Source organism: Motacilla alba, chromosome 22, assembly GCF_015832195.1.
Source record: "Motacilla alba alba isolate MOTALB_02 chromosome 22, Motacilla_alba_V1.0_pri, whole genome shotgun sequence".
NCBI lineage: Eukaryota > Metazoa > Chordata > Aves > Passeriformes > Motacillidae > Motacilla > Motacilla alba.
Genome location: NC_052037.1, coordinates 323,306 through 348,919, shown reverse-complemented (window position 1 = coordinate 348,919; position 25,614 = coordinate 323,306). Strand labels below are relative to the sequence as shown.

The window sequence follows — 25,614 nt, the reverse complement described above, 5'->3', positions numbered from 1 at the left end:
GTGTAGGCGTCGGGTTCAGCGCCGTCTTGTCAACACTTGAATATGTTGAGCATCACTCACGGGGCATTCTGTAAGAAACCTATTAAGTTAATTACCGAGGCTGTGTGTGAGAGAGAGAGAGAGCGTGTGTGCTGCTCCTGTAAAAAATTTGGCTTTCTTCGTTGCAAGACACTTGTGATGCAAGCCCCGGGCTCTCGGTGTGATGACATCTCGTCTGCTGCTGTAACTGAGCCGGGGCTCGGGCGAGCTGCCTGCGAGGGAGGGGGGTCAAGGGAGGACCCCCACTCGTCCTGCCTTGGGGACACCCACCCGAGCACTGGGACCTGCTGCGGCGTCCCCGGCCCCGGCCCCGGGGGGAATTGGGGTGTAAATCCTGAATCTGTGGGGTTTGAGCCCCGAGCAGTGTGGGGGGAGTTGGAGCATCTCTGTGGGGAAGAGCAGCCTCTGTTCATGTTTCTGCTTTTACGTTTCTGCCCCATCCAAATTCCTGGGAAAAAGCAGTTCCATGGGATCGCGGAGCGGTTTGGGTTGGAAGGGAGCTTAAAACTCATCTGGTCCCATTCCTCCCAGCCCAGGGCGCTCCAAACCCCGTCCGACCTGGCCTGGGACACTTCCCAGGATGGGGCAGCCACAGCTTCTCTGGGACACCCCTTGGCTGGGGGTCAGGGCTGGGAAAAGACCTCTTGGTCTTTATATTTGCACCACCATCCTCAGGCATCCCAAAATAATCAGGGCTGGAGCGGGGGGGCTGTTATGGGGTGCTGGGAGGGCCAAGCTCGGTTTGGGAAGGGGATGGAGCAGGAGGAGGCTCCACGGGGGGACACCCCTCGTGTTTGTCCTCTCCCTGCTTCCCCCCAGCCTCTCCAGCGCCTTTCCACCCCCGCGGGGAAGGAGCTCCGGGTCTCCTGGGGGGGAGCAGGGCTGCTGGAGCGCTGCTGGAACTCCGTGAGGAGCAGCACGTGCTGCCCCAGCCCGGCCATCCCTTCCCGGTTTTTTTCCCCACATCCCTTCCCAGCTCGGCTGGAGCGGGGCCGCCTCGCGCTTTCCCGCCCCCAAAATACGTTTAAAAAAGGGGAAAAAAAAAAAAAAAAAAAAAAAAGAAAGAAAAAAGTTTTCCCCTCGGCGGAGCCCGAGCCGGGGCAGGGAGCGGGGCGAGCGCTGGCTCCCGGCTCCCGAGGTGGTTTGGGTTTTTGGGTTTTTTGGGAGGCGCTGCACAAACAGCCCCCGGCGCTTGCACGCGCCCCAGGTAGGGCGGCTCAGCCCCCTCCCCGAGCATCCCACGGGAGCCCGGATCCGGAGGACTTTTATGGAAGAAAGGGAAGTCCGTGGCACCGCCGGAGCGGCTCTTGGCAGGCGAGAGCGGCAGCCGCGCTGCCGTTAACCCCTCGTCCTCCTCCTGCTGCTGCCGTTGTATTTCTGGGGGGGATCAGCAGCTCCTCTGCGGCTCTGCCAAGAACCTGCGGGCCGTGGGATGCTCAGCAGCCGAAAAGCTGCGAATGAAGGCGCGTTTGGCTCATCTTCGTTATCCAAATGCGCGCAAAGCGCTCCCGAGCATCCCATCCTGCCCGAGCGGCCGCTCCCCGAGCGCATCCCAGGCGGGAGGGAAAAGCCAGGAGAGCTTGTGCTGCCCGGAGAGTTTCCGCCTGGCGTTCCTCCCGTCCCAAGGGCAGCTCTGGACTCTCCCTCCGAGCGCTGCCAATTCCAGCCGTCAGGAAGCGGCGTGGGGGGGTTTTGGGGGGAGCGGCGAGGCCGAGCCCGCCCGGATGCGCTGGCGGGGCCCGGGCAGCGCCGTCCCCTCCCGGCCGGGGCTGTCGTCACCGGGGGCGAAAGGGAGAAATTTGAATTTTTTGGCCAGCGGAAGTGAAAAGCAAAAAAAAAAAAGAAAACAACACAAAAACACCCCAAAAAACCGTCAGAGGAATAAATTAGCCCCCCCCCAAGCCCAAGCTCCCGCTCCCATCAGATTAGGGGAGCAGAAATAGCCAAATTGGCCCAGAGCGGGAGCAGGACTGGCACGCGCGGGCTTTGATCCACCCCCGCGCCCGGGAAGGTGCCCGGGACGGGGATCAGACACCCCAGGGAGGAGGAATGTGCAGGGGAGGGCTTTGCGGTGTGTGAGAGCACCCCCGGACCCCCGGCAGCCCCCCCGGCCGGCTGTGGGGTGGGATTTGGTGTCTGTGTGGGATCTGGGGAGGGATGGGGTCAGACGCTGAACCCCAGCGAGATCTGTTGGTGGTCACGGCTGGGTGCAAGCCCCAGAATCGCCCCAGCACGGCCAGAAAGTGCAGGGAGGGGATTCTTCCCCCTCTGCCCCGCTCTGGGACCCCCCACCTGCACCTCAGGGTCCCCAACATCACAAGGACACAGAGCAGCTGGGATGGGCCCAGAGGAGAACACGGAGCTGCTCGGGGCTGGAGCCCCTCTGCTCTGCAGCCAGGCCCGGGAATGTTCCCCTGGAGAGGAGACGGCTCCAGGGAGAGCTCAGAGCCCCTTCCAGGGCCTGAAGGGGCTCCAGGAGAGCTGGAGAGGGACTGGGGACAAGGCATGGAGGGACAGGACCCAGGGAATGGCTTCCACTGCCCGAGGGCAGGGATGGATGGGAGACTGGGAATTGGGAATTCCTGGCTGGGAGGGTGGGGAGGGGCTGCGTTGGAATTCCCAGAGCAGCTGGGGCTGCCCCTGGATCCCTGAAGTGTCCGAGGCCAGGCTGGAGCCCCCTGGGACACTGGGAGGTGTCTCTAGGCATGGCAGGGGTGCCACTGGGTGGGTTTAAATCCCTTCCCACCAAACCATTCTGGGATTCCAGCCTGGCTGTGCCTGGCAGAGGGATGTGTGGCTCAGAGGTGAGGCCCTCGTGCCCCACGGCCGTGGTTATTGCTGGTGACCACAGCCTGGCTGGTGGCAGCACCGGGAATGTTTCCAGCCACCCCAGGAAACCATCCCGGTCCCCAAAGGTGACACAGCAGCAGAGCCTCCCCGGGGCTGCATCCCAAGGGAAGGTTCCGGTGCAGGCTCCGCTCTCATCCGCACAGAATTCGGGCTACGGGCCTTTAAATGACTGAATTAGGCAAAATTTGGTGTTTCTCCAAGAATCCTCCGGAAATCTGCTGCTGGAAAAGCAAACTCATCTTAAAGCCACACGCACGCAGGGCGAGCGAGTTTTCCACTCTCAAGGAATGGGGTGGAAAAGACCTTCCCAGTCCTACCCTGCCCTTCTTTCTGGCCAGGTCAGGCTTGTTCCTCCTGCTGCAGTCTCAGGGGCTTTGTGGAGACCTCGCGCAGCTCGCCTTTCTCGGGAGCTCTTGTGGCATTTTGGGGGTGTCCCATCAGAGCTGGGGGTGACGGGGGAGCACCGAGGGAGCCCAAATCCACGGGGTGGATGAAGGGAGGTCCTGGTGGAGCTCCTGGGAAGGACGGGGCTGGTGACAAAGCCCAGGGCACCAAGTGCAGGCGTGGTCACACCCGGGTGTCACAAGTGGCCTTTGAGCAGTGCCACCATCACAGCGAGGGGCACAAAGTGCCCTTCTCTTTGTGCCTGAGCCATCCTCATCCCCTCCTCCTCCTCCTCCTCCAAATCCAGCACCAATTCCCATGCCAGCAGAGCAGCGTGCCACTGAGGAGGTGGAGGATGCTCCAGGGGGCTCCTGGCCGGATCCTGAGCCGGACAAATCCCACCCCAGCCCTCCCCTGGCCGGGCCAGCCCCGGGCCAGCGGGTCAGGGTGATTCATCCAGCAGCCAGCTCCGCCGGGAGCTCGCCCGGAATTGCGACACCGTGGGGCTGTTAAAGGCAGCCAGCGCCGAGCCCGGCATGCAGGCAGCTTCCTAACACACCCCTGGGGTTGCTATCAACAGCCCTGTTGTTCTTAGCAATCGCATCCCTCGTTTATCATCCCGGATTTACAGCAGCGGGAGCCGGGGTGTGACCGTGCGGGACGCCAGCAGGGGCTTTGGGGTGCAGCCACCCCCCAATCCCCCGGGGTCCAGAGCCTGGCAAGCAGGGAGTGCACAACCCTCTCCACAACCTGGTGCCACCATCATTTGTTCAACCATCATTTCGTTCAACTTCCCTTCTATTCCACCATCATTTGTTCAACCATCATTTTACTCAACTTCCCTTCTATTCCACCATCATTTGTTCAACCATCATTTCATTCAACTTCCCCTCTATTCCACCATCATTTTATTCGGCCGTCGTTTGTTCAGCCTTCATTTTATTCAACTTTGATTTTGTTCAGCCTCCATCTCCCTCAACTTTCTCTCTTCAGAAGCCCCTGGTTCTTCCCTGCAGGGGTGCAGAGGAGGGGGCAGCAGGGAAACTCCTGCATGAGGTTTCTTGGCAAAGCCAGCGGCCTCGACTCCCAGATCCAGCGTTCCAACCACGCCAGGAGTGTCCTGGCACAGGCACGTCTCCCGTGCCCTCCCACAGCAGCTCTGCTGCACTTTGGGAAGGCAGCCCAGCATCCTGCATCCCATTCTCACCCCCGGCTGCCTCCACAATCCTGCAGGTGTTTTATAAAAAATAACAAAACAACGACATCCCTCTCCTTTTCCAACACAAATGTTTTGTCTGAGGTTTCAAAACCCTCCCGGTGTCATCACAGCCTCCGCCCCGCTCAGACCCCTCACCTAGAGCCTGCAGGAGAGGTGCAGATGGGCCCAGCAGCCGTGCCAGCTGCGCCTGAGCCGGGCAGGATCTGTCTGCGGCTGGAAATGCACCCGGCAGAGCCTCCCTCGGTGCACAGGGAGATGCTGGCGCTGGGAATGCCATCCTGGGGCTGCCAGCAGGGAGGCAGGAGCCTGGGAAGGCCCCTGACAGGGATGGTTCGGGTTCTGGAGCGCAGGGTTTTATTTCTAGATGAAGAAAACCTTGCAGAAGCCAGGCACAGAGGTGATTTATGTTTATTTTGCTCAGTTAATAACCCGTGGCACGTCCTCCCCTGCGGCGTTAGGGTGGATCAGACAAAGCTGCATTTAAATTACAACCGTGCCCGATATTTATTTTTTAATATATTTTTATGGTCGCCTTCCCCACGTATCATGAGCTAGAAAAACGTGCCAAGAGCTGCCTAAGGATCCTAAGGGCTGTAGGGGTAAATCCTTGGAGTTCAGACCCTGGAAAAGTGGGAGAGGCTCTTCAGATCCATGCTGGAGAGGTGACATTCCTGGGCCTGCTCCAGCCTGAGCCTCCCAAGGGTGACAGTGGGACCCCTCCTGCTCCCTGGGGACCCTCAGCAAATTTTCTCAGGAGCTGTGATGAGCCCCAGAGGATTTTTGGGGGTGAGGGTGTGCAGTGAGTGTCGGTCAGTGCCGGCTGGGACGGGGTGTCCTGACATGATTTTGGGGTTAAGATCACCCTGTGCTGGTGCTTGTGGTTGTGTCAGCCCTCAGACAAATCCAACCCGCCCAGGTTTAGCTTTCCTGGGGTTCTTATTCTGCCCTGCAAAGAAGTTCCCTGCAGAAGGAGAAGTGCCTTCTCCACTCTTTTTCTGCCCGGATGTGGCTCAGACCACGTTGGTTTGTCAATTTTTCAGGTGCAGACTGAGAGGGAACAAGTCAAATATCACTTGGAATGGTGAAATTCCATGAACATAAAATGTAATGAATGAAAACAATGGGCTCTGGGTGAGGGGCTTGGCAGCTGGAGATGGGTGATTCCATGCATCCCACCCTCCTTGGGGACCACAGGGCTGGGCTGGACATCCCTGGAGCCTGTGAGAGGAGCAGGAGGTCTGGAGAGAGGATTGACTCCTGTTCCTTACAGAGCAAACAGCTGGGCACTGAGGATCCAGGTGGGAAGTTTGGATGGAGCTGTGGGGTGCAGGGAAATTCTGGGAATCATTCCTGCCTCAGGCCCAGGGTGGCCTGGCCACGTCTGCAGCCGTGCCTGGAGAGCGAGACCGGCTCGGAGCACAAAGCCAGGGCCCTGAGTCATCCCAGGATCCAGGAACTGGGGCTGCGGGGAAGCACCAGAGCAGGAGGCTCGGGAGAGGGTTTGGGGCTGGGAAAGCTGGGCTGGCTCCAGCAGGAAGGGGAGGTTTCTCTGGAACTGGGGTGTGATGGGATCCAACCTCTCTGGGGTCTCGTCCCAGCCCCGGGAATGCTGTCGAAACACTTTTGGAGTAACAGAGCAGCCAGGAGGGGCCATTCCCGACGAAACCTTTCCCATCCTGGCTGGAAGGTGGCTCTCCCACCCTGGTTCTTGCACGAAAACCATTTCTGTGTTTCTCTGTATTTTTTTCCTCTTTCTCCCAGTTTCTCTCCCGACGGAGAGCCCACGACAATCCAGCGGCACGGCAGGGCTGGCATAATGGGATGTGACATTTCTCATCACAAAAGGACTCGCAGGGTCGGGGCTGACAGGCTCCTTCAGGCACCAAAGCCCGGCTTGACGCTGACGGGAAAAGCAAGGCTGGGCTCGGAGCGAGAGGGTCGGGGCGGCGTGGGTGAGCCGGAGCCCTTTGGGAGCATCCCATGCCCCAGATCCAGCAGCAGGGTCCCCCTGGAAGCGAGCTGCTGCTCACACAGGCGGCTGAGCTGGGAAATGCCGGAGTTTGGGAGCGCTGGGAGCTGGCCGGGCCCTGCCCTGCTCTCTCCTGGCCTCCCTGAGTGCGGGGATAATGGGAGGAGAGTTCCTCTTGGATCGGCTCCTCGCTCACATGCTTTGTGTTGGAAAGCAGGACGAGCCTGGATGTTTCTGGGAGCTGGGGGAGGAGTGGTCCTCCCCTCATCTGCTGGCTTTGGTGGGGAGGAGGAAACCCCAAAACCTTCACCTTCCTCTGCAAGGACACGGTGGAACAGCTCCAGATCCACCTGCAATTAGCATCTCATCCTTTTATTCCCCGTTCTAGCCTCGCAGGGAAGCTGGGTTGCCATCCCAGCGGCTCTACCTTTCCCGGGATGCTCCTCTGCGCTCGCTGAGCCAATTCCTCCATCCTGACCTCATTCCAAAGATCACAGGAACTGAGGAGAACAAATCTGGGCTCCCGCTGGGCCGGCTTTGAAGCCGCTCAGCCCCGTCGAACTCCTGCTCGTGAGGAGCAGTGCGGGAGGAACCCCGGGTGTTTGGGATCAGCTTCCCCCTGGGATAATTGTCGGTTCATCCCATCCCATGGGATGCAGCCCCCGCACCTGGCTGAGCCCCCCGGTGTCCCCAGGTCCCCGGGGCCGGCTCGGGACGCGCTCCCGGCGAGGCAGGAGCAGCCCAGCCCTGCTCGGCTGCACTTCCCCGGGTCCCATCCGTCATCTGTTTGTCCTGGTCCCCTGCCAGCGATTGTGCCGATTCCCACACCCACTTTCCATAAACCCTCCGTCCTCGCCCGGGCGAATCGCTGGCGAGAGCTCGCCACCCATCCCTTTCCCCTCCTCTCCGATGGGATCAGACACGTTCTGGAGAGGGGGAAGAAAGGGAAGGGGGTGAAAGGAAAACAAAAAGATCAAGAGGAAAACACAAGGTGACTCACTGCCTTTAATTTATTTGTGTTTATTTATTTATTCCCCCCTCCCTCGGCTGCGACGTGCAGGCAGCAGCGAGGGCTGCCCGTGAGCTCCCAGGGAGCGTCGCTCGGTGCCCGGGGCACCAGAAATGACAGGGATAAAATTCCCCACTCCTTTGGCCGAGGAAAAGACCGCGGAGAGCAGCTCCCGGCGCTCGAGCTGTGTGGCACAGATTTTTCAGCCTTCCCCGGTCTCCGCACGAGCATCCCGTGCCCCGCCAGCTCTCGACACCGCCCGCCACAGACCGGAGGGTGGGAATATCTAATTCCACCTCCTACACCGTGTCCTCGGCAGGGGAAAGAGAGAAAGAGGAGATAAAAGGCTGGGAAGCTCAAATGGTGTCATTAGGAACTATTAATGCTCTCATAAAAGGGCATTAATAAACGCGGCGGCTCATCAGTGTCCATTAGCTCGGCTCGTGGCAGGGATCTTTGGGAGCTGCCGGAGTGTGATGCACCCCTCGCCCTCACCGGCGTGTCAGCGGAGGGGGAAAGGGCTGGAGGGGGGGTTGTTCCTCCGACAAACCATTCCCTGAGCAAAAAACGAGGAGAAACTGTCACAGGGCGTCACACCCCACCTCTCCAATCCCCCCCGTATCTCCGCAGCCGTGCCCAGAGCTTGCTCCTTGCTCTCGGGATGGCTGTTTACTATTAAAGAAAAAAAAAGAAAAAAAAATAGGCAGGCAGGGTTTGGAGCGCTCATCCCGACTTTCTCCCTCCCGCCCTCTTCCTGTTCTTGCCTCTTAAAAAGGAGTTTTATTCTTTGACTCTCCCATGCCCGGGGCTAGCGAGGAACCCGCAGCACCTCGGGCCGAGCAGGCAGCCCACATCAGCGGGCAGGGAGGCGGGGAGGAGGCCCGGCCCGGCCCGATAAGCCCCTGGCAAAGCCAGGAATAGCAGCGCGGTCCCCGCACGGGAGCGTTCCTGCCGGGAGCGGAGAGAAACCCGCAGCCCGTGCCTTTGAAGAGCTGCGGCTGGCAGCCGGCCCGGCCACGGCGAGCTCGGGACGGGCTCGGGACGGGCTCGGGATGCGCCGGCAGCTTCCCCCCGCCGGGCAGAGACACATCTGGGCGAGCAGGCACAGCTGGAGGGCTCGGGCACGTGTGCACATCTGGGCGGAGGAGGGGCGAGCCCGTGTGGGTGGGCTGGCGGGGCACATCTGGATGGGCGCTGCCGAGCATCTGCGCGGAGCCGGTGTGCGCAGCTGGATAGCGCGGGTTTGCACATCTGGATGGCGCGGGTTTGCACATCTGGATAGTGCCGGTTTGCACATCTGGATAGCGCGGGTTTGCACATCTGGATAGCGCGGGTTTGCACATCTGGATGGCGCGGGTTTGCACATCTGGATAGTGCGGGTTTGCACATCTGGATAGCGCGGGTTTGCACATCTGGGCAGGGCCACAGCAGCCCCACGGCCCCGTGTGTCCCCTCCACACCCCCCTGGTGTTCCCTCCTCACATCCTGCGCTGCGCCTCCCCCTCCCGCTGCGATCCCAGGCCCCCGGCCCTGCCCGGGCCCTCCCTCGTCGCCTCCCTGTCACCGGGACATTGCAGCTACAGCTGCCAAGGTGGCGAGCCGGGGTCGGGGAGCCGAAATCCGAGGCTCTGAGGGAGCTCCTGGCTCCGCGGTGACCTTTGGTGTGCCAGGGGCGGCTGGCAGGAGGCTGTCACCGGCCGTGAGTCAGTGCACAGCAGTTTCCTGCGGAGGGAGAGGGAAGCTTTGAGGGCGGGGAGCCGAGGCACCGAACCCCGCTCCCCACGTGCACTTTTGCTGGGAGTTATCTGAGGCATCTTTTTTTTGGGATAATAACTCCCAGGGCAGGTTAGGACGGAGGAGGCCTGGCAGAGGAGCGTGTGTGGGCAGGACTGGAATAACGGGTGCTGTAGGAGAGGATTTACGAGCGCTGGGAGGTTGGGAATGGCCGGGAATAGCACAGCAGGTCAGGGGTGAGGTGGGATGTGCAGGGCCAGGATGTGGATGCAGCTCCCGGTGTTGTCCCTTTGTCTCCCACACAGTCCCCACAGGACGCTCGGTGTCCCAGGAAAGGCTCCCTGCTCCCGGGAAGCATCCCAGGATGGGGATGGAGAGCCGAGCCTCCAGTGGGACAAGCTCTGTGAGCAGGAGGTCGTTGAGAGCAAAGCCAAAGCTTTGCCGTGGGAATGCTGCTGGAAATCATCCCAATCCCACCTGGAATGGGCCAGCTCTCCCAGATGCCGGGGTGCCGAGCAGCACCCAGGCTTTTCACAGAATTACTGTGGCTTTCCCGGGTGCCACAGCCTGGATCCCCGGCCTGGATCTCCAGACTGTGAACAGTCTCTGTGTGCAGGGGACAGAAGTGTCACCTGTGTCAGGGCATCGTGGCTCGAGCCCCTAAATCCCAACGAGCCAAAGAAAAGCCCTGGCACGCTCCCTCCCACCCACCTGAAGAGAATTCTCTTTACAAGGAAATGATGAATGATCTTCACCAGGCCAACACACAAAATGCTGGGAAATGGATCCCCGGGGAGGTGGGCACAGCTGTGGGGACAGGAGGGGTCCCTGCCCCCGTGTGATTCTCCCGAGGATGCCAGTTTCACCAAACTCCCTCTTTTTGTCCTTCCAGGGCTCGGATCTGAGGGTTGGGAAGATCAAAGGGAAGGTCCTGACAGGTGAGTGCAGACCCCAAGTGAGGGGATGGGGTCTCAGCCAGCTGGGACAAGGGGGTGGCAGTGCTGCCGGGGTGGGCACACCAGGACACGAGCGAGGGACACAAGGGGGGACACAAGGAGCTCCCTAGGGCACAGCTGGGCACGGTCTGAAATAGGAGCCACTTTTTTCTCTTATTTTTTCTAGAGTCAAAAGTGGTTTAAAAACTCCCCAGCAGCTGGAAAGGCTCCAAACCAGTGTAAAAAGAGGGGGGAGGGATAAAACCCAAAAGAAAAACACAAGATAAAAGTGGGTGAATCCCAACAACTCCTGTGATGTTGCAGGAACAAAGACTTTCGGTTCCAAATGGGGCCAGACGTGGCTCGGGGAGGTCACACCCCAGGGGAGAGGGGCTGGGGGCTCACCTGGCTGCAGGTGACTGAGTCCTGGTGGAGCTTCAGCCCCTTGTCCCTTGGCGTCACCTCCTCCTGTCCCTGGTGGGGTGGCTGTGCTGTGCATCCCACGGGTGTCCCTTTGCCAGGGACAACCTCTGTCCTCAGCAGCCGGACATGCCCTGAGCCAGCTGCAGCCACACATCTGGGCAGCTGTGCCCTGCTCGCCCCCAGCCCGGAGCACAGCGTGGACCCCAAAACCCCCCGGGGCAGCCCAAGGGGTGCAGGCCGTGCCCTGGTGGGGGCTGGGGGGGTCTCAGCTTTGTCCCCCTGCCCAGGGGAGGCTGCAGCCGGCAGGGAGGGTGCAGGCATGGGAAGGGGGATGGATGTGGTGAGGAGGGGTCGGGGTGGAACACCTGAGCTGATCCGTCTGAGGGGTCCCAGCGCAGGGAGCTGCGTGGAAGAGCTGCTCCCAGCCGGGAGGAGGGTGGTGGATAGCTGGTTCTGGTGGGAGTCTCAGCTCAGAGGGACGCTCACCCTTCTCTCCTGCGTCCCAGATTACAGCCGGCCCAAACCCTCGCGCTACAGCGGCTACCACCGCTACCAGTTCCGCCTGTACCGGCAGCCGCAGCACCAGACCATCTCCCTGAGCTCCGAGGAGCAGCAATCGCTGGGTAAGGACCCGCCGTGCCCTCGCTCCCCGCCCCGAGGGACTGTTCCAGGGCTGCGGGCAATGCCGCAGGCTGGGGATGCCCGCTCGGTGCAGAGGGATCCTCACAGGGGACGTGGGTGAGGTGTTAAATCCTTGCCAGGCAGCGGAAACCCTTGGAAAACGTCTGGTAACGGCCTGGCTAGCGGGATCGGAAGCAGGGAGAGATGTGGGCTGTGAAATGCAGCCCTTGCTGGCACATCCCCCCCAGCCCCAGCCGCGGGAGTTGCATCAGCGGCACCTCGGAGCGGGCGGATAAGGATCAGCCGCGGAGAAGGTTTAGCAAGGATTGCTCAAACCGGGCTGACACAACGCCCGCCAACTCCCAGCTCCTCCCAAAACCTTTCACGGAAGGGATGGAGCGGCCGAGCCCCCCAAAATGCCGAGGGAACCGTTCGTGCTGCTCCATCCCGGGAGCCGGGGATGGGCAGGGATCCGTCCTGCCCGGTGCCAGGCGTGGGCTCCCCCCTGCCCTGCCCGGAGCTCGGGGCTCTGTGCCTCACGTGGCCTCCACAAGGGAAATTTCAAAACTTTCCCAGCTGGGACCACATGAGCAGGGCTCGACGGGCAGGTCAGGTCGGTGTGTCTGGGCTGCGCTGCCTGACTCACCCCGCGCCTGGGCACCCACAGCCCCGGCCCGGCGCGGGGGCTGGCCCCGGGGGGCTCTCGGACAGCCCCTGGCCCTTCCCCGGCACCGAGCCCTGCTGCTATCCCGTGGCCGCGAGTCTCGCTGCGGGTCGTCCCTGCCCTTGGCTTTGTTTTCTGGCTCATTAGCTCCGCTTCTTAACGACACCGCCGATGTCACCCCCCTGCCAGCCCCTCGTTCCTGCCGGGAGGAGGGGGCTCCGTGTTGTCCCCACACTCCCACCGCAGCATCCCGGAGCCGGGAAGGGAAGCAGAGACACCCACCATGGAGCTTTTCCCAGATAAATCCTCTTTTTAGCAGGATGTGCGGCTCCAGCCCCCCAGATGTCACCCCCGCGGGAGGTCCCCCAGCACTCGCTGTCCCCCAGGCGGGGGTGGCCGGGCATTCCCCAGCTGCCGCTGTCCCCACCCCATCTGCGTTTCCCAGCCCTTCCCGCACTTCCTGGGAAAGACCCAGCGGATATTTTGGATATTTTTCCGCAGGATCCGGTGCCTCAGCATCGTTTGTCAGGCAGCTGTGGGGGTCTGGCGGGGGCTCGTGTTTAACGAGTCGGTTGAAGGTTATTTTTAACCATTTCACTGCTGCATCACATCCTGGGCCCGGCTGGGGGGTGCTGCTGGATTCAGACGCCGACAGCCCATCATCTTTATTCCCAGGGAATGAGCCCTAAAAGCAGCCAAAGGATGAGATTTTGGCGTCTCAAAGGTTCTAAATGAATCCATCCCCGAGGCAGTGGGACGAGCGCCGATGGATCTGCTGGTGCCTCCAGCTCGGTGGGGCACAGGCAGCGCACGGGGAGGAGGAGCAGACACCTTTGGCAGAAGGTGGGAACAAGGAGGGGGTGACCCCAATCCCAAAGGATCACGAATGAGGAGCCAGCCCGGGCTCTGCCTTGCTCCTCTCCTGCAGCAGAAGCGATGCAGGTTCTCCCGGCGATGCCGCAGGCACAGTTTGCATCCTTGCTCAGAATTTCCCATCCTATTTGGCCTCAAATGAACCCCTTCTTGCTGTTTTCACTCCGTCCTGCGTCTGGTGACAGCGACATCTGTGTCTCACCGAGGCTGGGGACACCCATCATCACCAGCCCTGGACAGGGACGTGTCCTGGCCGGGCACGGGGAGCGGCGCTGGCCCATCCCAGCCTCGGGATGTGTCCAGCCTCCGGTGCTGCATCCCCGTGCTGGGCATGGCTCCCTCTGGCAGCTCGTCCCCCGGCAGAGCTGAACCCCACCAGAGCGTTTCTGTTCAGCTCCCAGAAAAATTCCCTCCTGGCGTTGGATCTGTTCAGGCGGCCAGGCCAGACGAGGTCCCAGGCCAAGCGCGGCCGAGCCCGGGGAGGTGACAGTGCCAGGCGGGATGGCAGGAGCTCGGCCGGAGCCTCCAGAAGAGGGCACTAAAGCAGGACCTGCCCGCGTCGCCTGTCCCTGCTCCTGGAAAAGATCCCTGGGAATTCAAAACGCGAGGGGCAACGGCGAGCGTGGAAAACAAATCCCTGTTCCTTCTCCCTCCTTGCCTGGCTGTGCAGCGCCAGCAGCTCAGAGGCAGCGGGGACATTTCCAGCCTGCCGTGGGGCTGTCCCGGTTGGGATGGCGCTGAGGGGCACAGGTCGGGTGCTGGAGGGGCTGCAGGACCTGGACACGTCCTCCTGTCACTCGTGACAATGTGGAAATCAGCTCTTTACAGCCGAGGTGTTTCTCCAGGGCGGCTCTCGAGCAAAAATCTTGTTTCACCCGGGAAAAAAACCACCCTGGTCCTTCCCCGTGAGCGTTTCTGATCAATCCCAGCACCAGCCGTTCCGTGTGACCTCGGGCAAATAACTCAGAGCCTCGGTTTGTCCTCTGGAGTCTGATTCACTTCACTTTTTGGCCTTGCCACTAAATTGTCACCGAGCACCGGCTCCGTCCCCGCTCGGTACCGAAGGTGGGGACGTTTGGGGTGTCCCCACGGCTCTTCCTGCCACTCACCCCACTTCCCTCGCAGCCAGGAGTGTTACAAGCCGTGGCTGTGTTTTGGGGAGATGCAAGATAATAATTTGTGGTCTGCGAAATGTCACAGCCGCCGTCGCATCCCGAGGCGGCGGCGCCCACCACAGGCTCTCGATCCACGGAAAATCCCTCAGCTGGGGGAATTCAGGCACCCACCAGACCCGGGCTGCGGGGCTGGGCAATTACAGCTCCCCCGCAGCTTTCATCGAGGGGGATCTTTAATTAGCACAAAATCTTGAGGCTTAATTGCACCTGAGTTCATCCCTCTGCTTCCACCTTTTCCCATCAGCTGTGGCGAGCTGGGGAGGTGCTCCCGCATTCCCAAAGCCCCTCCTGCCCTGGAAAGATGTTTTACAACCGGGAATGGATTTTTTACCTCCCAGAAATTTTGCCTCCGGGAAGCAACAAGTCTTTTGGGGAGCAGGGATGGGGATGAGCCCGGCCAGCCCGTGGCTCCATCCCTCTCCAGCTCCAGCTCCGGATCGGGGCCGCGGCGTTGACTCATGAGCCGACCTCGTGCGCCTCCGATCCGATCCACCCAGCTGGAAAATCGGGTTGGACTGGGCCCCGGCGGGGAGGGAAAGGCTGCGGCCGGGACGGGAGGCGGCAAAGGGCTGCGGGGAGAGCGCGGTGCCGGCCCGAGTCCCCGGGTGTCACTTAATGGTGACCAAAGCAGCTGCCGGCCTCCCGCCCACCTCCGCTGGGACATCATTAATCTTGGCAGAGGAGCATCAGGGCTCCCATCAGGAGAGCGCTGCCGCTGATGAGGCTGATAAATTACAGCCGGGGGGCCGGGGGAGGAGGGGACCGGCCTTTGGGGGGTGGGCAGGACACAACGGCAGCGCTGGGAAACCTGTGGGACCAGAGGGATGCCGAGCTCCCCGAGCCCAGCGGTTGCCTCGTGCCTCAGTTTCCCCATCGGGTGCTCCGGGCTCAGGCGGCCGCGCACGTGTGGGTGTCAGCGGGCACTCCTCTTCCTCCGGCGGGTGTGCAGATAAGAGCCAAGTGGGATGATTTAATCCTTTGGGAAATGAGCTTGAAAACGGACCAAGCCGCGGATGAAACGCCGTATTGTTGTGGCGGGGAGAGGGGACGGTGACGCCGCGACCTCGGCTCCCCGGCCGGCCCCCTGCTCCTTTCCCGGCTCCGTGGTCCCGGTGACTCACAGTCCCCGGCCTCGGGAGCCAGCTGGGGTGATTTGGGATGGCCGGCGCAGGGAGTGGGTCGCGCCGGGATGGGGCACCCGCTTTGGGGATGCGCCCGAGGGGTTGGATTTGCTGTAGGGGGACCCGGTGCCCCAAATCTGGCACCCCCCGGTGCATCCCCCCCTGGCCACACCCGCGGCTGCCCCGGGGCTTTCCGTGGCCCGACGGGCCGGGCACAGCCGGTGCCAGGGCAGGTAGGAAAGTAGGTCAGGAAAAACCCCGGCCCCACGAGCGGGGCGAGGGCCGGGGCCGGCGCCTGCAGCCCCCCGAGGCTCTGCCTCCCCCGGCTCCTTTCATCCGCGCCTCTCCGGAGGCTCCGCGAACATCAGTGGCAGCTCCGGCCCCCCTGGGAGTCGGGGGTGCCGCGGCTCGCTCTCACCCCGGCCCCGCGCGGCACCGGCGGCTCTCCCGTGGGCTTTTCCCGGCGCTTTGAAAGGCTCCGGATGAAAGGCACCCACCCGGCACAGCGGGAGCGGCCCCCCCGAGGCTCCTTCCCCTGGTGCCGCCTTCACCGGGACCCCCGGCACGGAGGGGGCTGGGCTGAGCCCCCCGAGTGGGGAGCCGCTCCTGCTGCCGAGGTGGAATTGGGGGCTCGTGGCTCTGTGTCCCGGCTGGCGGTGACCCCAGTGCGGGACACTGGGACTGTCCTCGCTCTCGGCTTGGTTTGTGTCCTCGGAGGGTGGCAGGGGACAGCTGGGAGCCTGCAGCGGCAGCCTGGTGCGTTCCAGCATCTCATCCCAGCCGGAATGTGGGATGCGGGTGCTTCCTGAGCAGCCTGTGAGCTCCTTCCCTGGCCCTGGAGCGCCCCAGCCGCGGCCTCCCGCAGCTCCGGGGCGCGGTGCCGTCACCTCGAGAATCTCCAGAGCTTTTTTTGGAGCTCTGAGCCCGAGGTGGGGAGCAGGTGGGAGCTGCAGCAGCTCCCCCGGCCTTCGCCACCCCACCGAGGTGATGCGGCAGCTCAGGTTTTGCTCAGCACTTTTGCAAGAGCAAAGGGGCCGCTGTGCTCCGGTCGGGGCTGAGATGTGGCAGCAGATAAAGGCTGCCAGGCCGCCGCGTGACATTCAAGAGCAGCCAGGAAGAGGAGAGGACAGGTTTGAGATAAACAACGGGCTCCTTTCCCCGGTGGCCCGCAAGGAGGGGCAGCGTGAGCTGTTTGGGCGCCAGGGAAAGCCCCCCCCGGTCGGGACAGGATGCTCCCACAGCCGCCAGCCAGACGCAGGCTCGGTGCCCGACCCTGGCAGGGCACAGGGGGATTTCTGCCCCACAGGGGCCGGGTATGAGGGAATCCTTCCTGCCTGTCGACCTGGAGAGAGTTTCCCTGCTGCCTACGAGGGAAAAACCACAGAAGATCCGGCAGAAGCTGCCCCCAGAGCTCCGGGATCCCGGGGCCAGGGCAGGCAGCGGGGGAGGACGGTGAGGAATGAGGAACCCCCTCGGCTGCAGCAGCCTGTGGAGCAGCAGCTCAGTGAATGCCACCGAGGGGGACGGGGGTGTGACATGCCCAGGGGGATTTCCAGCCGGGCCACCCCGGGGTGGGCTCGTAAGAAGCCGTAGGAAGATCTGCTGCAAAGGTCAGGGGGCACGAGAGGAGCCTCGGTACCCCCAGGACGCTCAGAGCTGGGGTCCCTGTGACTCCTCGCTGTCCCTGGGGCCTCCTGGGGTGTGCAGGATGTGGTTTGGGGCAGAGCAGCAGCTGCTCAGGGCTGCTCCCCTCTCCAGCCCTCCTCCAGCCCTGCTCACCCCCTTTTCCTCTCTCCCCAGGCACCTGGGACTTGAAGGACTTCGTGGAGGATTTTCATCTGGGCCACCCTGTGGCCTCGACCCAGTTCCTCACCAAAAACTACAAGGATTAACCCCGACCGTCCCTTCCTTGCCCTGCTCATCCCCACACCACAGAGCCACCTCTGCCTGGAGCAGAGGGGACCCCAGGAGCCAGTGAGGATGAACCCACCCTGCTCCCAGCCCCAGCCCCTTCCCTCCCAAAGCCAAGTTCTCTTTCCCTCCGGGGAACATGCCAGGAGGCGTCCCAGCTCGCCTGGCTATCCCCGGAATTCTGGCACCTTCCCTTCTCCCCCTTCACCCCATTTCTGACTTGACCCCCTGCATGTCCCCCTGGCACTTTGGGGACTTTGATGCCTGCAGCTTCCTGAATAAAATTCGGATGGAGCACGCGGGGCTCTGTGGTGGCAGCGAGCGCGGGGCAGGGGCAGTGCCGGGTGAGTCTGGCCTTTTGGGATCCGCGTGGGATGAGCAGACCCCCGTGGGCAATGGGAGCAGGGGGTGGCCAGCCAGACCCTCGTCACCCAGGAGGGGACAGGGACGGTGATGCCTGTCCGGGGGTCCCTTGGTGGCACCGCCTGGGAACCGGGCACTGCCCCGGCCCTGCCCTGCCTTTGCCCTTAGCCCGTTTCTCTTGGAAAGCAAAACCAAAATTAAAGGCATAAATCAGCAGAGCTCTGCCTACTGGCCACTTAGCCGGACCTCCCCTTTAATTAGCTCCTTAATTAGGCTTTCATCTAAGACTCAGTTTTCTCCGAGGCTCAGATTCACCCGCCTGCAGCTCCTCCTTGGAGCACACCCCGGTGTCTGCGCCGTGACAAAGCCACCTCTGTCCTGCCCATGGCCAGGAATAATTTTCCCCTTGGAACAAACCATGGAGAGCAGGAGCCCAGGACATTCCGCAGGCAGGGGAAACTGAGGCACGAGGGAATGACTCGCTCAGGGCTGGGCAGGGAGGCCTGGGATCCTTCAGAGGGGTTGTGATGCTCTGGTTGCTGCCTCTCAGCTCTGCATCAGTGCCTGGGCCTGGAGCAGAGCAACCTGATCCCAAAAAACATCTCTGTGCCATCCTGCTGGTCACCTTCCCTGGGCCCCTGGCTGTGACAGCAGATTTCAGTCCTGCCTGGGGGCTTGAACATGGATTTCAGTCCTGCACTGTGGGGTTAAACATGGATTTCAGTCCTGGGATATTAAACCTGGATTTCAGTCCTGCACTGTGGGGTTAAACTTGGATTTCAGTCCTGGGATGTTCAACCTGGATTTCAGTCCTGCACTGTGGGGTTACATGTGGATTTCAGTCCTGGGATGTTCAACATGGATTTTAGTCCTGCACTGTGGGGTTAAATGTGGATTTCAGTCCTGCCTGGGGGGTGAAATGTGAATTTCTGCACCGGGGGATTAAACTTGGCTGGGACTTTCCCTCCAGGAAGTGGCTGTTCGCCTCGGAGGGGCTGAATCACAGCGGGGTCCTGCAGAGCTCTGTCCCCTCAGGAAGGGTCGGGGTGTCCAGGGGGGATGCAGGAGCAGGATCCAGCCTTGCCCTGGGCGCACGAGGCCGGGTGAAGCCGCAGGAGCTGGCGGGAAGCAAAGCAACAAGAAAAGGAAGCTGGGTAACACCACAAGCCAGGGAAAAAAACCATGAACCCCGCTGCCACAGGGGCTAAGATTAGCAGCAGAGGAAATGACACCGAGGTGTCATGGAAGTCTGCTAAAGTTGGATTTCTCCTTTTTCTCTGCCTGCCCTCAGAGCAGGGTGTAATTGGCCGGGCAGGCGGGAGCGAGGCTCGGGTGTAAATGAGAGGTCACGGCTGGGCTGACATCCTGCAGCCCAACGCCAGCAGCCTCCCCTCCCTGCCGCGGCTCCCCGTGGCTGCCGTGGTTATTTTTGGTGGAGAAAAGGCAACGGGATGTTTGTCCTTCTAGGAAATGATCAGCCCTGGGTTTAAATGGGGACGGGACGGGTCGAGCTGAGCTGGGGTTGGGATCGCTGGGAGCCAGAGTGATCCACGGGCCTGTGTGACACGGATGGGATGGGATGGAGAATGGAGATGGGATGGGAATGGAGAATGGAGATGGGATGGGAATGGGAATGGAAATGGGATGGGATGGAGAATGGAGAATGGAATGGGATGGAGAATGGGATGGAATGGGAATGGAAATGGGATGGGATGGGATCCACGGGATGGAGAATGGAATGGGAGGGATAGGAATGGGAATGGAAATGGGATGGAGACCAGGAATGGAAATGAGGACAGAGATGGAGAATGGGCATGGGATGGAGAATGGAAATGGAATGAGAATGGGAATGGGATAAGATGGAGGATGGGATGGGGTGGGATGGAGAATGGAAATGAGATGGAGAATGGAAAGGGAATGAGAATGGGCTGGGATGAAGAATGGAAATGGGATAGGATGGAGAATAGAGATGGGAATGGGATGGGATGGAGAATGGAAATGGAATGAGAATGGGCTGGGATGGAGAATGGAAATGGGAATGGGAATGGGGGCGAAGATGGAGAATGGGGATGAGGGCACAGATGGGGGTGGAGATGGAAATGGAGGTGGGGATGTGGATGGGAAATAGGATGGAGAACAAGGATGGGAGTGAGGTGAAGATGGAGAAGGAGGGGGAGTGGAGATGAGATTGGGGATGGGATGAAGATGGAGGTGGGGATGAAGGAACATGGATGGAGATGAGGATGGGGATAGGATGGAGATGGAGGTAAAATGGGTGGAAATAAAGTGGGGTGGGATGGGGATTGAGAATGGGGATAGGGATTGAGAGTGGGAACACGGAGGAGGATGGAGAAAGGAAATGGGGATGAGATGGAGAATGGGAATAGGGATGGGGATGAAAGTGGAGATGGAGATGGGGGCAGGAATGATCAGACCAGGAATCTGCCCAGCTGGCTGCAGTATCCCTGTGGTGGGATGATCCCTGCCAGGACACAGCACCAGGCACCCGTGGCCTTGTGGGGGCACTCAGGGCTGCAAACGCAGCAGCCCTGGCCAGCCCTGCACCACAAACTCTCACTGGGATGCACACGAGGCCTCCACGGCGTGGAAAATATTAATTGTGGTTTTCTGGTTCGCTTTTCGATTATTTAGAAAGAGTGAAGGAAAAAACTCACAAGGAGGAAGCCAGGTACAGTCACTTCGTGCTGGTCCCACCCCCTTTATCTCTCCTTCCATTCGCTCACCATCGGCGCGAGAGAGAAAAGAGAAGCTGAGCCTCTCAGCTGCCTAAATGTAGAAAGTTTTGCTTCTAAATCAGTTTGTGATGGAAAGGAAACACGTCACGTCCCTGGGGAAGTGGCTGGTTTTGAGCAGCCACAACCCCAGCGCCGAGTGCTGCAATGGAACAGCCCAACACTGAAATAGCTCCACGCTCTGTTATTGTCACCCAGAGAAGTTTTTTCACTGTCTAGGGGTGTCATTTTTAGCCTCCAGAGGAAGTTTTATTTGTATTTGTTACCTCGACTTTCCACTGTCGTGGCTTCGTGACTTTTTTGTGCAAAGGTCTGGGAGAAAACAGAGTTGGGTGAGTTCAGGTGTGGGGTGTAAGCTGGGACCTACAGCACCAGGGGCAAATCCCAGGAATTCCAGCATGGATTCACCAGCCCTGCAGAGCCCACCTGCATTCCAAGGCCACAAACCCATGGAAACACGGAATTCCAGGGATTCTGGGGGGCTGTGAGCTGAGCTGAGCCCAGGCGTGGCTGTGGGATGGACACAGCCCCCCTCTGCTCGCCCAGGATGGGCTCTGAGCTGGGTTTGGGCAATTCCAGCCCCTTCCCGCAGCAAACCCGCCCACTCCATGGCATGACTGAGGGAGAAGAGGACTTGGAGTTTAAAAACTAACAATGAACTCGTGAAAACTGAGTGTTCCTGGTGAGGAACAGCAGCAGCCAGCAGCACATGGGGGGTGTTCCTTGCCAAAACTGGGCTGGAGGCCAGGAGAAGCTCGTGCTAAACACGAGCCCTAAGAAAAGAGGATAACAATTACCTGTTTTTAATAATCACTGAAATAATTAATGGGAGAAAGTCTCAGCCCAAGGGGGGCAGCCCTGGGTCTGATGCAGAGGGCTCACCCCGGGGAAATGCAGATTTAAGGCCGGAGCAGGTACTGGGGGACATCCCCGGCACCCCCAAAGCCTCGGTGGCACCTGGGGATGCCACAGAGACAGCCCAGCTGCCAGGAGCTCGGCAGTGCCAGGCAGCAGCTCCCCCTCAGCCCGGGACTTGCTCAAGAAGGGATTAGCAGGATCAGCTGATGATGATCTAAGCGCATAACTATATCAACCTGCGAATTAATTCCTGATATCTCACACCTCGGAGCTCCTCTATCTGCAGATCTCTGCACTCCCCAAGCGTTCCCTGAGCTAAGCCTGGCTGCACCCCCCGGGAAATAGGTCAGGAGGGATAATCCCCGAATCCCCACGTGCTGCTGGGGACGAGCGGCGCTGCCCGATTTGGGAGCCGACGTGGGAGAATCCCCCGGCCAGCTGAACATCAGCAGCCCCACGGGATGCTGAGGCACCCGGCTCCGCGCGTCAGCCAGGGGTGGGCGACGCCGGCACGATCCAGCGAGGAGCTCCCAGCCTTCATCCTCGTGCGGGGCACTCACACAGCCCCGCTCCGGGGGTCCTCCCGTGCCACGGGGATGGGGATGGGGGCGGCAGCCTGCGCCGGGAGCTGCTGCTCGGCTCTGCTGCCCCAGGAGCCGGCAGCCGGGCGGGCCCTGGGAGAGGCAGCTGGGCCGGGGCAGGAATTTAGGGCTCCTGAAGTAATAGGTGAGGCAGGAAAGGCGAGGACAGGGACGTGTCCCCAGCTCTGTGTCCGTGCCAGCGGGCAGCAAGGGGCACGCAGGCTGGTTCTGCAGGGATGGTTTCATTAATTAGCAATAATTAATTATTATTTGGTTTCCAAAATGCTGTATAATACCAGAGGAGCTTTGTGGGGCTGTCTGGGGGCCCAGAGCCAGAGCTGGTTTGGTTTTGGGGTCCTGGACCCCCATCCTGCTCACTGGGGCTGGACCATTCAGCCGTGCTCTGGCAGCATCCTGGGATGCAAATTCCGGCTGTTCCTGAGGGAAAGCAGCAGCTCAGCTGTGCCCAGAGGCGCTGCCAGGCATCCTGGGATGAGCATTCAAGGGATGCTCAGCGGGCAGAAACTCGGCCCAGGTTTTGTTTCCTCTTTCAGCTGCTCCCCGAGTCGGTCTGAGCTGGGTTTGTCCGCGGCAGTGGGAAGCTCCCAGCCTCTCCCACTCCTCCGGGAGCCACGAGCACCTTCAGATGTGGTTTGCCCCAAAACGCTCCTCGGCAGAACAAAACCAGCCGAGGCGTTTCTGATACGGTGGTCCCAGCCCAGCAGCTTCGCCCCTGCCCAGGAGCTGCCGTGCCCGGGTGCCTGGCACTGCCCTGTTTACCCCAGCTGGCTGCGGGATGAGGCGGATGCCCGCCGGGCTTTGCATCCCAAGGCGTGGTGGAAAGAGGCGGGTGGCTGTGCCAGCGCCCCTGCTGCTCCCCGGCCCGCACGGACGGACTCGCCCCGCGGCCCCGGCCCGGCCTGTCCTCACTTGCCGGCTGCTCTCGCTTCCCATTCCCTGCCCGCAGCCCCGCGGGTCCTCAGCCAACCTGACATTTCCTCATTGCTAGGAAATGGCAAATTCCCCCCGGGCTGGTTTCAATGGCTCACAGATCCCTCGCCTTTGGCCTCTCCCCAGTTTCTCCTGGGCTGGTTGTCGCTCAGCCTTCGGGAGCAGCGCTTTTTCCCAGGCACGCAGCCTTTGGAATTCTCTGTCTGGGAGGACATCCCGCCCCTGCCACGGCGCTGGGCTCACCCCTCTGTGCTGACACAACGCCGAGCCCTTTTTCCGCTGGATGTGCTGGATTCGGGGGGCTCTGACGTCCTCTGCTCCTCTCCCTGCTCACATCTCTGGAGCGCTGTCATGGCACAGCTCTGGAGATGCGATTCCAGTGTCCAGTTCCTCTTCTGTTTCTCGGTTTCACGTTCAAAAACGCCTTTGTGGTCTCCCTCTGCAAACCTCCCGCGGGGTCACTCCAGGGCTCCTTCCTGGGGCCACCACGCTGAGGTTGCTGCTGGTCCCATAAAATCATCCTTGGGTTTGCAGCCTGCTCCGTGCCTGATCCCTGGCTGGAATCCCATCCTTCCCACTGCTGCTGCTCCCTCGGGACCACTTTCACTCTGGACCCGCTCTGCAGTTTCCCTGTTAATCAGCTGTCTCCTTATCTCCGGGTCACACTGCGCCAGCTGCCGCCGCTATTGTTCCCCAGCTGGATAATAACAGGAAGGGCCTGGAAAACCAGACCTGTGTGGGACTGAGGCAACCCAGAGCTCCCAGCGTCCCCAGAGCACTCAGCAGCCCCTTGCTGGCACAGCCTGGAGGCCCCCGCCAGCCCCTGGGAGCAGTGAGAGTTGTGAGATTGGGGTCCCCCACCCCCGGGAGCAGCCAGGGTTGTGGGGTTGGAGTCACCCACCCCCAGGAGCAGCGGGAAGTTGTGGGATGCTCTTTGGAAGAGCCTCCCCCCGTAGCACCCCGAATGTTCCCGCAGGTGCATGCCTGGCCTCCAGCCATCTCCCAGGGCTGTTCCCTTCAGGAACCAAGCCTGGCCACCCAGAACCCATTTCCCAGGATCAGCAAGACGTTTGGAGATCTGCTCCAAAGGGCTTTTCCTCCCCATCCCAAGATTTTCATCCTGCTGCCGCACAGGGTGAGGCAGGGCTGATCCCTGCCTTGCCACGGGGGAAACTGAGGCAGGAAACGGCTTCCCACAGCCACCCACAACGCTCCCAGAGTTGCCCCCATCAGCCACCTTGGGGTTTGGCTTATGGGGATCCATTCTTTGGGATCTACCCAGGGACACCCCAGGGCAGCAAGTTCTGCCTGTGGGTCCCTTCCTCCCTGCAGGAGGAGGGAGATGCCAGTCTCCCTTTCCAAGAGGAATGTGCCCATCTCCCTTTCCAAGAGGAATATGCCCATCTCCTTTTCCATGAGGGAGAAGCCAGTCTCCTTTTCCATGAGGGAGATGCCCATCTCCTTTTCCATGCATATTTCAGTGCGAGTGTTTCCAAATGTTTCCGGAGGAGGAGGAGGAGGAGGGTGTGGAGTTTTCACAGGCAAATCAGGAAAACCAAGGTGAGGCAGGAGCGTTGGGAAGGACACGGGCCGGGAGGGTGTTGGTCTGGGCTCAGGAAGGCTGCCCAGCGGTTTCTCCTGGCTGAAGTTCCCTCAGTCAGAGTTTGGCCTGAAATGAGGATTTCCCACGACCAGAAAGTCTCTCCTCCCCCAGAAATTCCAGATTACCCTGAATCCCATCCCTGCCGGTGCTGAGCATCTTTCATGCCAGGCCGTGGATCGCTCAGAGGACAAACTGCTGCTGGTACAGCCACATCTGGGCAGCTGCTGCTTGCCTGAGAGAGCCGACAGCTCTCAAGTGCCACAGCAGCTCAGCGCCCGCAAACAAAACAAAACTCACACCCTGAGTAACCACCGAGGCTTGATCAGATACCCCCGCGACGCCCACCCCGTGGTTTGGGTGGCTCGGGGTGTGTTTTTTCCCTCTCCAAGCTGCTCGAGAACAGTTTGTGTTGTCGGCCATCCAGGCAGCCGCCTACACACGTGGCCCCGGCGCAGTCGTCCCCCGGGGGTAGGAGGCCGGTGACCTTTCAGGTCCCCACCAGCCACACTCTGTTTACGACTCCGTGACCTGAGCAGCCCCAGATCTGCCTCTGCAGCGAATCCAAGGGCTGCGGAGGAAAGGCTCCGCGCTCTGGTGCGCGCCTCAGGCTCCGTGCCTGAGCATCCTTTGTGATCCGGGATGAGGTGACAATGCTGGCCATCATCGCCATCGTTACAGACGATCCCGCTCTCCCTCCGCGGAATTAAGAGCCCGACGCGCAGAACCGTGCGCCGTGCGGAGCTTTCCAGAGCTCCTGAGACACCGAGCAGGAGCAGCTCCAGCCTCCAAGGCTCAGCTCTCTGCGTGCTCAGCTCAGCTCAGGTGAATTTTAGGGAGCGAGCAGCCCATCGGCCTGGCCACAGGGCACGAGAACCGGGCTCGCGTTCCCTTCTCTGGGAGTACAATTAAGCTGTCGTTAATTAGGTGAAAAACCCTGACGCGTTCCCCTTTTCGAAGCCCGGGGGTCCCCCGGGACGTGCAGCCCGGAGCACCTGCAGGGTTCCCGGCACATGAATCAGGGCCCGGTCCGTCACCAGACCTAGAGGGGCGGGGAGAAGTCGCCCGTCAGGTGACAGCACCCAGGGGACAGGGTCCCGGTCCCACGGGGCCAGCGGGGTTTTGGGGATGGGGTGTGGCTGCTCTCAGCATCGCACACCCCCGAGGGAGGGTCGGGGTGGGAGCTGGGGGCTCTCGGTTCCTCGCTGAGGGGACGCTGCCGGCAGCGCTTGGGTGGGTGTTGCGAGAACCGGGCAGGGTGGGACACGGTTAAATAATGTCACCGTTTGTCACAACCCCTGCACGGGATGCTGTGAGGTGAGGGGGGAAGGGGCAACGCTGGTGTGGGACAGTTGGGATTGAGGAGGGACGGCAGCATTTCATGGAGTTCTGGAATGGCTTGGCTGGGGAGGGGCCTTAAAGCTCACCCAGTGCCACCCCCTGCCATGGGCAGGGACACCTCCCACTGTCCCCCGCTGCTCCAAGCCCTGTTCATCCTGGCCTTGGGCACTGCCAGGGATCCAGGGGCAGCCCCAGCTTCTCTGGGAATTCCAAGCCAGCCCTTCACTACCCTCACAGCCA

At 61.0% G+C, this 25,614-nt stretch overlaps 1 protein-coding gene across 1 annotated transcript in view; it reads left to right on the top strand.

Moving 5' to 3' along the window:
* Positions 1-17,244, top strand: part of PEBP4 (phosphatidylethanolamine binding protein 4) — a 39,089-nt gene extending 21,845 nt beyond the window's left edge. The window contains exons 3-5 of the mRNA XM_038160157.1: positions 10,097-10,142; positions 11,069-11,185; positions 16,817-17,244. Coding sequence (XP_038016085.1) covers positions 10,097-10,142; positions 11,069-11,185; positions 16,817-16,908 — 255 coding nt within the window. The 3' untranslated portion in view covers positions 16,909-17,244. The remainder of the gene's footprint in view (positions 1-10,096; positions 10,143-11,068; positions 11,186-16,816) is intronic.
* Positions 17,245-25,614: the final 8,370 nt, after the last annotated feature.